This window comes from Scyliorhinus torazame, chromosome 6, assembly GCF_047496885.1.
Source record: "Scyliorhinus torazame isolate Kashiwa2021f chromosome 6, sScyTor2.1, whole genome shotgun sequence".
NCBI classification, from domain to species: domain Eukaryota; kingdom Metazoa; phylum Chordata; class Chondrichthyes; order Carcharhiniformes; family Scyliorhinidae; genus Scyliorhinus; species Scyliorhinus torazame.
Genome location: NC_092712.1, coordinates 299,358,234 through 299,370,503, shown reverse-complemented (window position 1 = coordinate 299,370,503; position 12,270 = coordinate 299,358,234). Strand labels below are relative to the sequence as shown.

Here is a 12,270-nt window from a genome sequence, read left to right as displayed (position 1 = left end):
GTTCAATTGAAGCATTCAAATGAGAATTAAACAGTTATTTGAAAAGGAAGGATATGCAATATTACGGCAAGCACAGCGATATGGAACGAGGCGAGTTGCTCGATTGGAGAGCAGGTCCATACACGATAGGCCAAATGGGTTCCTCTTGCACTGCAACAAATCAGTGATTTGGAAAATCCAGAGTCCTGTATGCCTTCCCTAATCACTTTTTCAACCTGCTGACATCTTCAACAATTTGCGTATGTTTATCTCTCCCCACTTGTCCCACCAAAATGTAAACTTCACAGCCTCTGCATTCAATTTCTTCAGTCACACATTCCGCATTCCACTTGTAGGTGATATATAGGGTCGCCAATTGGAGGGACTGAATATTTAAAGTTGTGTGGTGGTGGTGGGGCGGCGGGGTTGCCAATCAGTGGTGCTGCCATGTTTTGGATGGTTGAGCTTTATGTTGGAGCTTCACTCATCCAGGCAAATGGTCACTATCCCATCACACTCCTGACTTGCAATTGTAGATGGTGGACAGGCATTGGGAAGTCAGGAGATGAGGCACTCCCTACAGATTACCGAGCCTTTTGTAGCCACAGTATTTGTGTGTCAGATGCAGTTAAAGTTTGGTGAGTCCCCGCTGTGATGTGATGGTGGGGGAGTCGGCGATAGCAGTGACACTGAACACCAAGTATACATGGTTGGATTCTCTCTTGCTGGGGGTGGTCATTTCCTGGCACTTGTGAGACGCAAATACTATTGGCCACTTACAGGCCAAGCTGAATGCTGCCCAATTTATACTGCATGCGGGCTTCGTTTTCTGAGGAGTTGCAAATCAAATTGCTTCATTGAGAAAAATTGTTAAACATAACTGAACACTGTGAAATCATCAAACATCCTCACTTCTGACCTCATGATGGTGCAAAGGTCATTGATGAATCAGCTGAATATGGTTGACCCTGGGAACTCCTGCAGTGGTCTTGTGGGTGAGAAGATTGGTCTCCAATGACCACAACCATCTTCATTTGTTCGAGGTGAGGGGCGAAATTCTCCCGAAACTGCACGATGTCCGCCGACTGGCGCCCAAAACGGCACCAATCAGACGGGCATCGCGCCGCCCCAAAGGTGCGGAATGCTCCGCATCTTTGGGGGCCGAGCCCCAACATTGAGGGGCTAGGCCGACGCCGGAGGAATTTCCGCCCCGCCAGCTGGCGGAAACGGCCTTTGTTGCCCCGCCAGCTGGCGCGGAAATGACATCCCCGGGCGGCGCATGCGTGGGAGCGTCAGCGGCCGCTGACAGTTTCCCACGCATGCGCAGTGGAGGGAGTATCTTCCGCCTCCGCCATGGTGGAGACCGTAGCGGAGGCGGAAGGGAAAGAGTGCCCCCACGGCACAGGCCCGCCCGCGGATGGGTGGCCCCGATCGCGGGCCAGGCCACCGTGGGGGTAACCCCCGGGGCCAGATCGCCCCGCGCCCCCCCAGGACCCCGGAGCCCGCCCACGCCGCCTTGTCCCGCCGTTCAAAAGGTGGTTTAATCCACGCCGGCGGGACAGGCAATTTATCGGCGGGACTTCGGCCCATCCGGGCCGGAGAATCCAGCGGGGGGGCCCGCCCACCGGCGCGGCCTGATTCCCGCCCCCGCCGAATATCCGGTGCCGGAGACTTCGGCAACCGGCGGGGGCGGGATTCTCGGCAGCCTCCGGCGATTCTCCGACCCGACGGGGGGTCGGAGAATGACGCCCATGACTCCCAACACTGGAGAATTCTCCCCACAACTACCTTCACCTGCATTCCCATCAATTTCTATTTTACCACTCAGTCAAATGGTGCTTTGAAGTAAAGGGCAGTCACCCTCACCTCAAGAATTCAGCTTTTTTGTCCACGTTTGGACCGAGAGTGTAAACAACATTTGTGTGGCATCAGCAAAATGGAAGCAGAGGGTATAAATTAACCACCTGTTGATAGAACTTTCGACACAAGCAAATCAAATCATTCAGAAAAGTGAGAAAAATAAAAAATAAGGACTGACATTTAAAAAGAGTTAATTCCACAGCAACACACAAGGGTGGCGGTCAGAGGTGAAGCCGCAATATTGTAGCCAGACCTCTCCAACCCGTGTTGTCCTTGGGAGATGCTGGGAGTGCAGGGTTGTGGAGTTAGCACTTCTGACTCGAATAAATAACAATATTTGAATTTTTAAAAAAGTATTTCATGGCAGGTGGGTGTCGCCCAGCATTTATTGCCCTAATCCCTAATTGCCCTCAAGGTGGTAGTGGTGAACTGCCTTTTTGAACGACTGCAGTCCGTGTGGTGTAGGTACAACCAAAGTGCTGTTAGGAAGAAGAGTTCCAGGATTTTGACCCAGCGACAATGAAAGAACAGCCAATATAGTATGAAGTCCCTATACAACTCTCCCATGGCTAGCGTACGGACCAACAATACCAACTCCCGATACTTCCAGCTGCACAGGGGCACCAGACAAGGATGCCCACTGTCCTCGCTGCTGTTCGCTCTAGCGATTGAACCACTAGCAATCGCGCTCAGAGCAGCAAAAAGCTGGAGAGGGATTCCGCTACCTGGAGATCCAAATAGCCCATGACTGGAAAGGGATCCACAAATGGAACCTCACCAGTCTGATGGAGGAAGTAAAAAATGACCTGCAAAGATGGAACACATTCCCACTCTCCCTCGTGGGGAGAGTCCAGATGATCAAAATGAACGTACTGCCCAGGTACCTCTTCCTACTTAGATCCATTCCGATCTACTCCCCAAGGCCTTTTTCAAAGCGCTGGACAAACTAATCATGGTGTTCGTATGGGGGAAAAATGCTAGGATCCCAAAGAAGGTCCTACAAAAACAAAATCCAGGGGGTCTAGTCCTCCCAAACCTACAATTCTACCACTGGGCAGCGACTGCCGAGCGAATAAGGGGATGGATCAAGGAGCCAGAAGCCGAGTGGGTGCGTGCGGAAAAGGCCTCCTGCAAGGGGACCTTCCTCCGGGCCCTCGCCACGGTGGCACTCCCATCCCCACCCAAAAAACACTCCAGCAGCCCGGTGGTAATAGCCACCCTCCCATCCTGGAACCAACTACGGCAGCAATTTGGCCTGACCAAAATGTCGGACAAAGCTCCCATCTGCAACAACCATAGGTTCACACCAGCGCTGACTGACGCCACCTTCAAAAGGTTGGGGGAGGACGGAGGGACACTGAGAGTCAGGGGCCTATACACCGACGGCAGGATCGCAACACTGGGCGAACTGACAGAGAAATTCCAGCTAGCCAGGGGGAACGAGCTAAGGTACCTGCAACTCAAAAACTTCCTACGAAAGGAGACAAGGACGTACCCACAACCGCCATGACAGACATTATTGGAAGAACTACTGGATGCAAGCATACTAGATAAAGGAAACTGTAGTGACATGTGTGACCGACTGATAGAAAGAGCCAACACCTTACTGGATGCAACAAGAAAGAAATGGGAGGAGGACCTGGGGATTGAGATAGGGTGGGGACTCTGGAGCGAAGCACTGCATAGGGTCAACTCCACCTCCACGTGCGCAAGGCTCAGCCTGACGCAACTAAAAGTGGTACATAGAGTCCACTTAACAAGAACTCGTGTAAGTTCTTCCCAGAGGTGTGAACGGTGCCAAGGAGGCCCGGCCAACCACGCCCACATGTTCTGGTCTTGCCCCAGTCTTGCTGAGTACTGGACAGCCTTCTTCGAGGCAATGCCCAAAGTGGTGGGGATGAGGGTGGAGCCATGCCTGAAAATGGAGGTCTTCGGGGTTTCAGACCAGGCAGATCTATTCCTGGGAGGAGTGCGGACGCCCTTGCCTTTGCCTCCCTGATCGCTCGCCGTAGAATCCTGTTCGGCTGATGGTCAGCAGCACCACCCAAAGCTGCAGACTGGCTGTCCGACCTCTCGGAATCTCTCCAAATGGAGAAAATCAAATTCGCCATCAGAGGGTCAGACGACGACTTCCACAGAACGTGGGAGCCATTTACCCAATTGTTCCGGGACCTGTTTATGACCAACAACAAGCGGAAGAATAGCCAGGTAGTCAAGAATCAGGGGAAAGCAGCCAAAGTATGAGAGGGAGAGATAGACCAGGAGGGGGGTGGGGGAGACAGCTAAACCTAAGAGGAAAGAAAGGCGAACCACAGGATGGGGGGCGGGGGGGGGGGGGAGGACACAGGGAATAAGAGAGGAGAACCAGGGAGGTGGGAAGGAGGCAGGGAAATGAGAGCCGGAAGGAAGGCACAGGATACAATAACGAACTTGGCATCTCCAGGAGCAGGGAACGAGGAGAATAAAGACGATAGACGGGAGGAACGGCAGAAGCGGAGGTGAGCGCGAGACAGCAGCGAGATCCGTCCGGGAGAAGCAAGCGACATCACCTACACCAAACACATTTGAGTATTGCCCACCGTAATTGTTTCTCTGGCACCCAAATGTATATTTACCTCCCCAGTCTCCACCCCCCTCCCTCCCACCCACCCATAAACAGTCGCCTACTAATGTGTTGTAAATAATTTTGCCAGGTGTAGAGTTGCTGCTGTTGAGCTGGTGCACAATACCCTACCAGTTATTCTATTTTATTTGTTATTGTATTTTTTTTATTATTTCTTTTCTTTTGTATGTTTGGGTGTGCCCCTCTTCTATATATATATATATATATATATATATGTATATATAAATATATGTTTCTTATCCTGTGTACATAACAGTAAATATACTTTGTTCAAAAACCCAATAAAAAACATTTATTAAAAAGTTATAGTACAAAGTCAGGATGGTGTCCAACTTGGAAGGGAATGTGCAGGTGGTGTTCTCAAGCACCTGGGGCTCCTTGTCTTTCCATGTGGTGGAGGTTGGGGGGGTTTCGAAGGTGCTATTGAAGGAGCATTAGTGAGTTTCTGCAGTGCATCTTGTAGATGGCGCACACTGTGTGTGTTGGTGCAGGAGGGAGTGAAAGCAGGCTGCTTTGTCCTGGATGGCATCAAGCTGCACTCATCCAGGCACGTGGAGATTATTCCATCCCACGCCTGATTGTACCTTGTAGATGGTGAACAGACTTTGGCAAGTTAGGGGGTGAGCTACTCTCTGCAGAACTCCCAGCCTTTGACTTGCTCCTGTAGCCTTTATATGGCTGGTTCAGTTCAGTTTCTAGTCTATGATAACCGCCAGGATGTCGCTAGTGATTTGAAATCAGCCAGTCTTGGAAATCTAACCCTACAGGATTGCACTCGCACCTGGGCCTTCTCTTTGTTGAGCTTAACAAAACACAATACAAGTGAGTCAGGCAAATTGTGCTTAATAAAGCTTTATTGCAATATGTTTTGTACACAGTACTGTTGCTGCAAGCTATGGATCTGCTACAGTTGTGGTGAGAATTAAAATATGGGGTTCTACGGCCAGTTTCACAGGTTTACGTTGAATGACACTGGAAGTACCTTGGTGAATGTTGTGGCACTAGTGGAGCAGGGCAGGTGGACGGAAAGATGGACAGGGTAGGCGGACATTTGCTTCCCACTAGTACTAATTAATGCAGCAGCAAGGCTTCTTCCTAAGGCTGTATATATATATGTTGGCTGTGGAGTGAAGAGTTCAACAACAGTAGTTTCAAGTTCTTAAAATAAAAATACACGACAAACGCAGTTTCAGACACACATAAAAGTAACTTATAACAAACTCCCTCGTCTATAATGAGCAATTTGTGAAGTAAATAATTGACCATGCATGGCTTTTTTTTAAAATTACAATTCACAGATTAACACTGCATTCAACATGTCTGATTTATTTTACACTATGCTACACAAAAAACATTATGAATAGCGACATTTACACAACTGTACAGCATTGCCCTTCTTTTTTATTGTTCTTAGAAACTTGTCTTTCTACTTTACAAGTCTTTTTTTTAAAAAAAAGGTTTATTATCTTTACAATTCCAAGTTACCAAAAGAAAAAGGTGTTAATAGTTGAAGACAATGTCAAATTAAACAAAAATTGGTGAACTTTTTTCTTTTCCCTCTCTCCTTTAATCAGAAGTGGAGATGACTATTTCCGTGACCTTGCTACAGTGTTAAAGCTTTGCGTATGGTCTTACCAGGGAACCACAAGGCTGTGAATCTTGTACTGGCAGCCCTTCGCAAGGGCTGGTAAACTACATGGTCTGATATTCAGCTCTACTGTCATCAGTAAAAGTGCAGAGTTTATGAGGAAGCCTGGCTTCAGGTTGAAAGGGATTACACATGAATAAGTTTCTTTTTCAAAGAGTGTGTCTGCTTTCCTTTAATTTTAAAAAGCAAATAATTTTTTTTTTTTTAGCTTTTTCCATATGCTCCCGGAAGCTTCACTACACAGTATGTAACTTTCAAGAGTCCAATGTTCAGGTTGCCTGTGTGATGCAGCCACCTTATGCAGTCCTGGGAAGTTAAGAGACAGTCGCTATGTTGCAGGCCAAGGCAAAAATTAAATTTCTTTGAACTACTGACGAAAAATAATTTTGCTTTGTATTTGAGCTGTAGCGTGGTAAAATATACAGCCAATCACCAGATAGGGTTTCGCTGAGAAAGCCAAACATCATAGTGGCTTCTGAAAAACTAAAATGGACTTTTTTTCAAGCAGAAAAGTTTTACGAACATCAGAACGAGCATTTTGCAAGAGTTGGGTAATCTGAAAAGGCATTATTATAATGGTGCTAGTTTCATTTTGCAGTCCCCAAATTTAAAAAAACCCCACCCAAACGGAAGAACGGCAGAGGCACAGTGGGTAGCACTACTGCCTCACGCGCCAAGGACCAGGGTTTAATACCAGCCCAGGGTCACTGTCAGTGTGGAGTTTGCACATTCTTCCCCAGTCTGCATGGGTCTCACCCCCACAACCCAAAGATGTGCAGGGTAGGCGGATTGGCCACGCTAAATTGCCCCTTAATTGGAAAAATTGCAACAAAAAAAAAAGCCAAAAGGAAACTAAAAAACCATGGAGAAACTTGAGGTTGTACAATGACTTGTCCAGCAAGATCTGCTTTTTAATCAAGCAACGCAAGACTAATAAATTACATTTCGCCCAAAATACGCCAGCCTTTCCAAAAAAAAAACTGAAAGTCAAAGTAATATTTTTGGTGTTTTGGATTTCAGACATACTCAAAATACCAACAATACTACTGTTAAGGAAAGTAACAAACTTTACTTTGCACGTTGCAAAGTTCAGACTGAAATATGAAGTACGAAGGGTTTTAGAGCCAACATTTGTGGAAATTACTACAATAGACTTGTGGAATATTCCCAATGGTTACTGAAAAAAAGATGACATTCAAAGTATTCCGTTGGAGCAGACTAGAAATTTTCTCTGGTTTAGCAATTCTGATCCCATATGTTGGCTGTTAGCTGAGAGGCAAAGATGAGTGGTGGGGGGGGGGGGGGGGGGGGGGGGGGGGGAGGAGAGAGATTTTTCAGAGTTTGTTAGTCTGCAAGAAAGCACCCATTGCTTCTCGCTCACGAGCAACGCTCTAAAGACTGGCGCGTCTCCTTTCGCCAGTCAAAATACCTGAGGCTGGCATAGGTCAGTGTTATTTACACACACGTGTCAACTTGTGCCTTAATTCACTGTTGACCAACATTTATTAGTCTAAAACATTATATTTTGCAACAGCAGTTAATTGACAGAATTTGTAAAAATGTAATAAATGCGGCATGAGGCTAGATAATGGGACTGACAGAACACGAAGTTCAAGTTTTGTGTCACAGTGATTCATAGTAAAGGCAATAGGTAATACTTCAGGCTTTACATGGTAGCCACACATGATAGGCTTGTAACCCACAGATTTAATCACTGTTACAACCCTGTGCTTCATTTACACACTTGATTAAAACATTTCCAGAACTGGATGTTTATTTGGGACCATTTGATGTTTGAGCAACAATGCTGGCACCTAAAATTGTAGCCATTCATTTAAAGCGGACAGCACCGTTTAACATATTCTGCTATTCTCAACCTGGTGGGTAGATACTATTCGGTCTCCTACATGCATTAAAATAATGTCCACATTCTGCTACAAGATGACGTGCTATTTTCAAATGTCATTTTTCTGGAGCTCCAATGGTACCATTAATTGGTGGGAGGGATCACAATTTCCTGAAATGTCTCCATTCATTTCAATGAACAGAAGTTTTTAGCAGCTTGGAAACAAATCCAACAACTCACCGGACCCATAAAATGTGCAAATGCCAAAGTATGCAACAGCATTCAGCTAATAAGTGATTTTTCTGGTTGCAAGCCCATCTAAAACTGCACTGAATTGAAAGAAGTTGGATTGGCCATCCTAAATTGCCCCTTGGGGTCCAGGGGTGTGCAGGTTGGGGGGATTGGCCATGATCAATGCTCAGGGTTGCAGCGGGGGAATAGGGCCTGGGTGGGGTGCTCTTTCGGAGGGTCAGTGCAGACCCGAAGAGCCGAATGGCCTCCTTCTGAACTGTAGGGATTTTATGGAAGAAGCTCCAGGGAGCAAGTGCTCCTTAACTAATGGCTCAAGATGGAAAGAGGCATGAATAACCAATTTACCTTCAGCCAGGAATTTGCCATTATTTTTAAACAAAGAGATAAAGTTTGTTGTTGTGTTCCCCCCCCCCCCCCCCCTTAAACAGATAGGAGGGGAATACTTTGAAAAGGAAGCATTCATCCTGGATTCTCTTTCATCTCAATCCCAATCCGGTGATATTAATTTCCTTATATCTAGGAATGGTTCTGTCTTTAAGGTTCTGTACAGGTCACAGAGTTTTTTTACTTGCCCCATATCTCCAGATTATCCCTTTGCTCCGGAAACCAATAATTTACTAAAGGCTTTTTTTTGTGCTAAACATGAAATGAAAATGAAAATCGCTTATTGTCACAAGTAGACTTCAAATGAAGTTACTGTGAAAAGCCCCTAGTCGCCACATTCCGGCGCCTGTTCGGGGAGGCTGTTACGGGAATCGAACCGTGCTGCTGGCCTGCCTTGGTCTGCTTTCAAAGCCAGCGATTTAGCCCTGTGCTGAACAGCCCCTGTGCTAAACATGAAATGATCTAATAATTTGCATTCATGTTGGACTGAGTTTTGGTCAAAAGCGTTCCTCCTCATCGAGGGTACAAGGGGAGGCTCAATCAACACTCGAATAAATTGAAAAGTGAGAAACTTTGTTGAGTTAGTAAGACAATGTCATAGCCAGAACCAGCTCATGGCGAACATGTATAAAAAATAAAAAAAACATTTGACCCAACCACTTTGGCCCATGGGCTCATTAATTAGTTATTGGGTTCTACAATGCACACGAGTTAAATCATTCTGAAATGTTTCAAGTTTCATGAATAAAAGTTACATAGGAGCAAGACATCTAAAAAGCAGCAACACAATCATGAGGCTGTAGAAACTGCTTGACCTTTGAACTCATTGAATCCGTTTATTGTGTTACTGCCACTGATTTCAATACAGGTGATGCACCCCTTGAAAATATTTATTGTAATTTCTATATCATTTTTAAAAACTATCCCTTTTCCCTAGCCGTTTCATCGGGCCTTTCTGAAGCATAGAAAGTTATGATGTACACCTGCTTTGTTTGTCTTGCTACAATTATGATCGTCATCTTTCAAACACTAGTTACATTTGGTAGAATTTAAACTGGCCAGACGGGAGCTCGGCCATTGGTCAGAGAACTGGCAGGGGACTCCCATCAGTTCCATGGAGGAGGTCCAAAGGTATTAAGTGCCACTCTTAGGCCTTCCTTGCGATTAAGGACCCCCAATGACAGATGTTCTGCCCACCGGGAGCTGCCAGAGATCGGTGGTTGCTCACTGTCATCAGCACCATCAGGAGTCACCAAGGGATCCTAGGCCGAAGGCGAGTGAGGGCAGAATGGGGGGTTGCGGGCTGGCGTTCAAAAGCCCATCCCCTCCCGATGCCAGATCCTTCAATGGAGTAGAGAATGCCCAACAGGATTTGCTGGGCTTCCTACAGGAGGTGCAGAAAAGCTATGCGACTCCTGTTTAATCCGCGAGCCATCACCGAATTGTGGTGGTCCCAGGCAGATTGAGTGCCAATGGGCTCTTTAAATGAGCATAACTGACATTCCACTGCCCATGGCCAACAATTCTGTATCAGTCCCTTCAACCCTCTGACCTAAATCAGGAGAGGCAGTGCTGCCGCCAAGAGACTGAGGCAGGTCTCTCGCACAGTTAAGTGGGCATGTCCAAGTTTCCCTCCATAGGGAATAGGCCATATTATATCCAGCCCATTTAATTATATACCCTCATCTAAACAAGCTGAGCCCAAGTACATAGAGATTACTAATGGGGCCAAATTCCAAACTGACTTGAAATTGAAACTATCATCCCCTTAAAACAGCTAAAAGCAGCTTCAAAGCATATTCCATCACAACGTAAATTGTTTTGATTTGGATTCCTTAATGTCCAAACTTAACTGATAACGTTGATGTACGATCAATAAAATCCTCAATGCCATGTCAAAATTATACTCTTCTGGCCTATTACATGCATCCAACCATCTTCTGCTTTCATACTATCATTTCACACATCCTACTCCGGTGATGTGCCTGCCGCTTTCGTTAGGCTTGTGCACAATAATCAACTTACAGACTTGAAGTGAATCCACACAAATAGCAGATTCATACAAACCACACATTACTCACACCTCATTCCACTGGCACTGCTCACACTTATCCCATCTCTCGGACTTCAATCGTCCAAAGTGCCTACCCAATGTCTCAAAAACAAGACTATTTTCAGTTTCAAGTACTAAGATGAAGCCACGACCACCCATATTGTCCTAAGGAATTGAGGTTAGCTGACTGAACTCCAGGATTCAATTCGATTGTCTCTTTTTCAGTCCAGTGAGCCACTTTCCACTCTCAGATATAATGCGCATGCACGTTATTTAATATTTACCATTTAATGGTTGGCAAGACTAGTTAGTGCCTTTGGAGAATTCGCAACATCGCTAGACTTTGAAAACATCCTTCTTCCCATGAGATTACAGCCGTTTTTCATCCTATCGCAATCTATGAGCCTCCAGTAAGAATTGAGTGGTAGGCAATACGTGACACCAACTACTGAGCTATTCAATGAAGTGGAGGCTATGGTCACCTCGGGGATTGGGGAAGAACTACACCAGTCGCTTTTTGGTGCAGAATCATCAATTCATTCTTTTCGAATGCATTTGGAATAGTCCACACAATAACCAGGAACCGAGGCAAATCTTCACCCAAGGGGTGAGACACAATGGACTAGCTGAGCTCAAGAGTTCTGATCTCCAACCAACAGAGTGTCACCAAGAACACATGCAATCGCTTCACTTACCAAACACAAATACTTTACCTGCTTTGATCAAAGCCAGTCAGGAGAATGTTACTGCAATACTTGTCTTGGGAAAAGTAATGGTGGTATTAAGAATGGCAAACTTCATCGCGTGTTTTCTCGACACCACCACTTATAGCCTCTAATATTCAAGTGGAGCGAATGAGACAATATAGGTTACCTGTTTTACACCCTTTGCTGGCCCAGCTCACATCGTTCCATAATATTTAAAAGATTTAAAAAAATATATATCGAATGCATATCAGTGGCAATAATACTCCAGGGGGGGGGGGGGGGAAATCAATAGCCACCAGTGAAGAAGCCCGAATTGCAGAATTGAGGGATTTCTGTTAGAGCATCTTAAATCCTTTTTGGATGCAGATTAGACAACATTCAGGTGAAAGTACAGACACAGAACTAGGTTTTTGGCCTGTCAACATCAGCATACTGTCTCCTTCAGGGCTGGTGCTTACACTGCTATGGTGCATGTTATAGCTACATAGGTAGGCCACAAGTAAAGCCAACGTAAACATATCTCGTACAACAACTTACTCAATAAACTTTTCTAATCACTTCAATTAGATACGAAAACAAAAAGCAATACTTTTACCTAGGTATAAATATTTCTGAACAATCCTGATTTTAAATTTAAAAAAGAAGCTGTCAGAACTTTAGTGCCAATGTGCGACATCTCTTTCTAGCTCTTGTTTCTCATATGCACCATATGATGAGTGGAGCTGGGGGATGACTGGATGTCAGGAGCAGCAAATGGTTGCCAGTTGGATGTTTCTAGCTGTGCCTTGTCCAGGTGCTACTTGATGTCTCCTGCCTCAGTTCATGCTCAGTCACTTCACACCTGCATTTCGGAGGTGCTGAGTAAACCCAGTGCTTTGGCCTCCTCTGGTGTCAGGCCACTCTTTAATGTTCTTCTTA

General features: G+C 45.8%; 1 protein-coding gene across 16 annotated transcripts in view; it reads right to left on the bottom strand.

The window, feature by feature from the left end:
* Positions 1-5,289: 5,289 nt before the first annotated feature.
* Positions 5,290-12,270, bottom strand: part of fhod3b (formin homology 2 domain containing 3b) — a 742,093-nt gene continuing 735,112 nt past the window's right edge. For all 16 annotated transcript variants that reach the window (XM_072509894.1, XM_072509896.1, XM_072509895.1 and 13 more), the window contains one exon: positions 5,290-12,270. In XM_072509894.1, coding sequence (XP_072365995.1) covers positions 12,188-12,270 — 83 coding nt within the window. In that variant the 3' untranslated portion in view covers positions 5,290-12,187.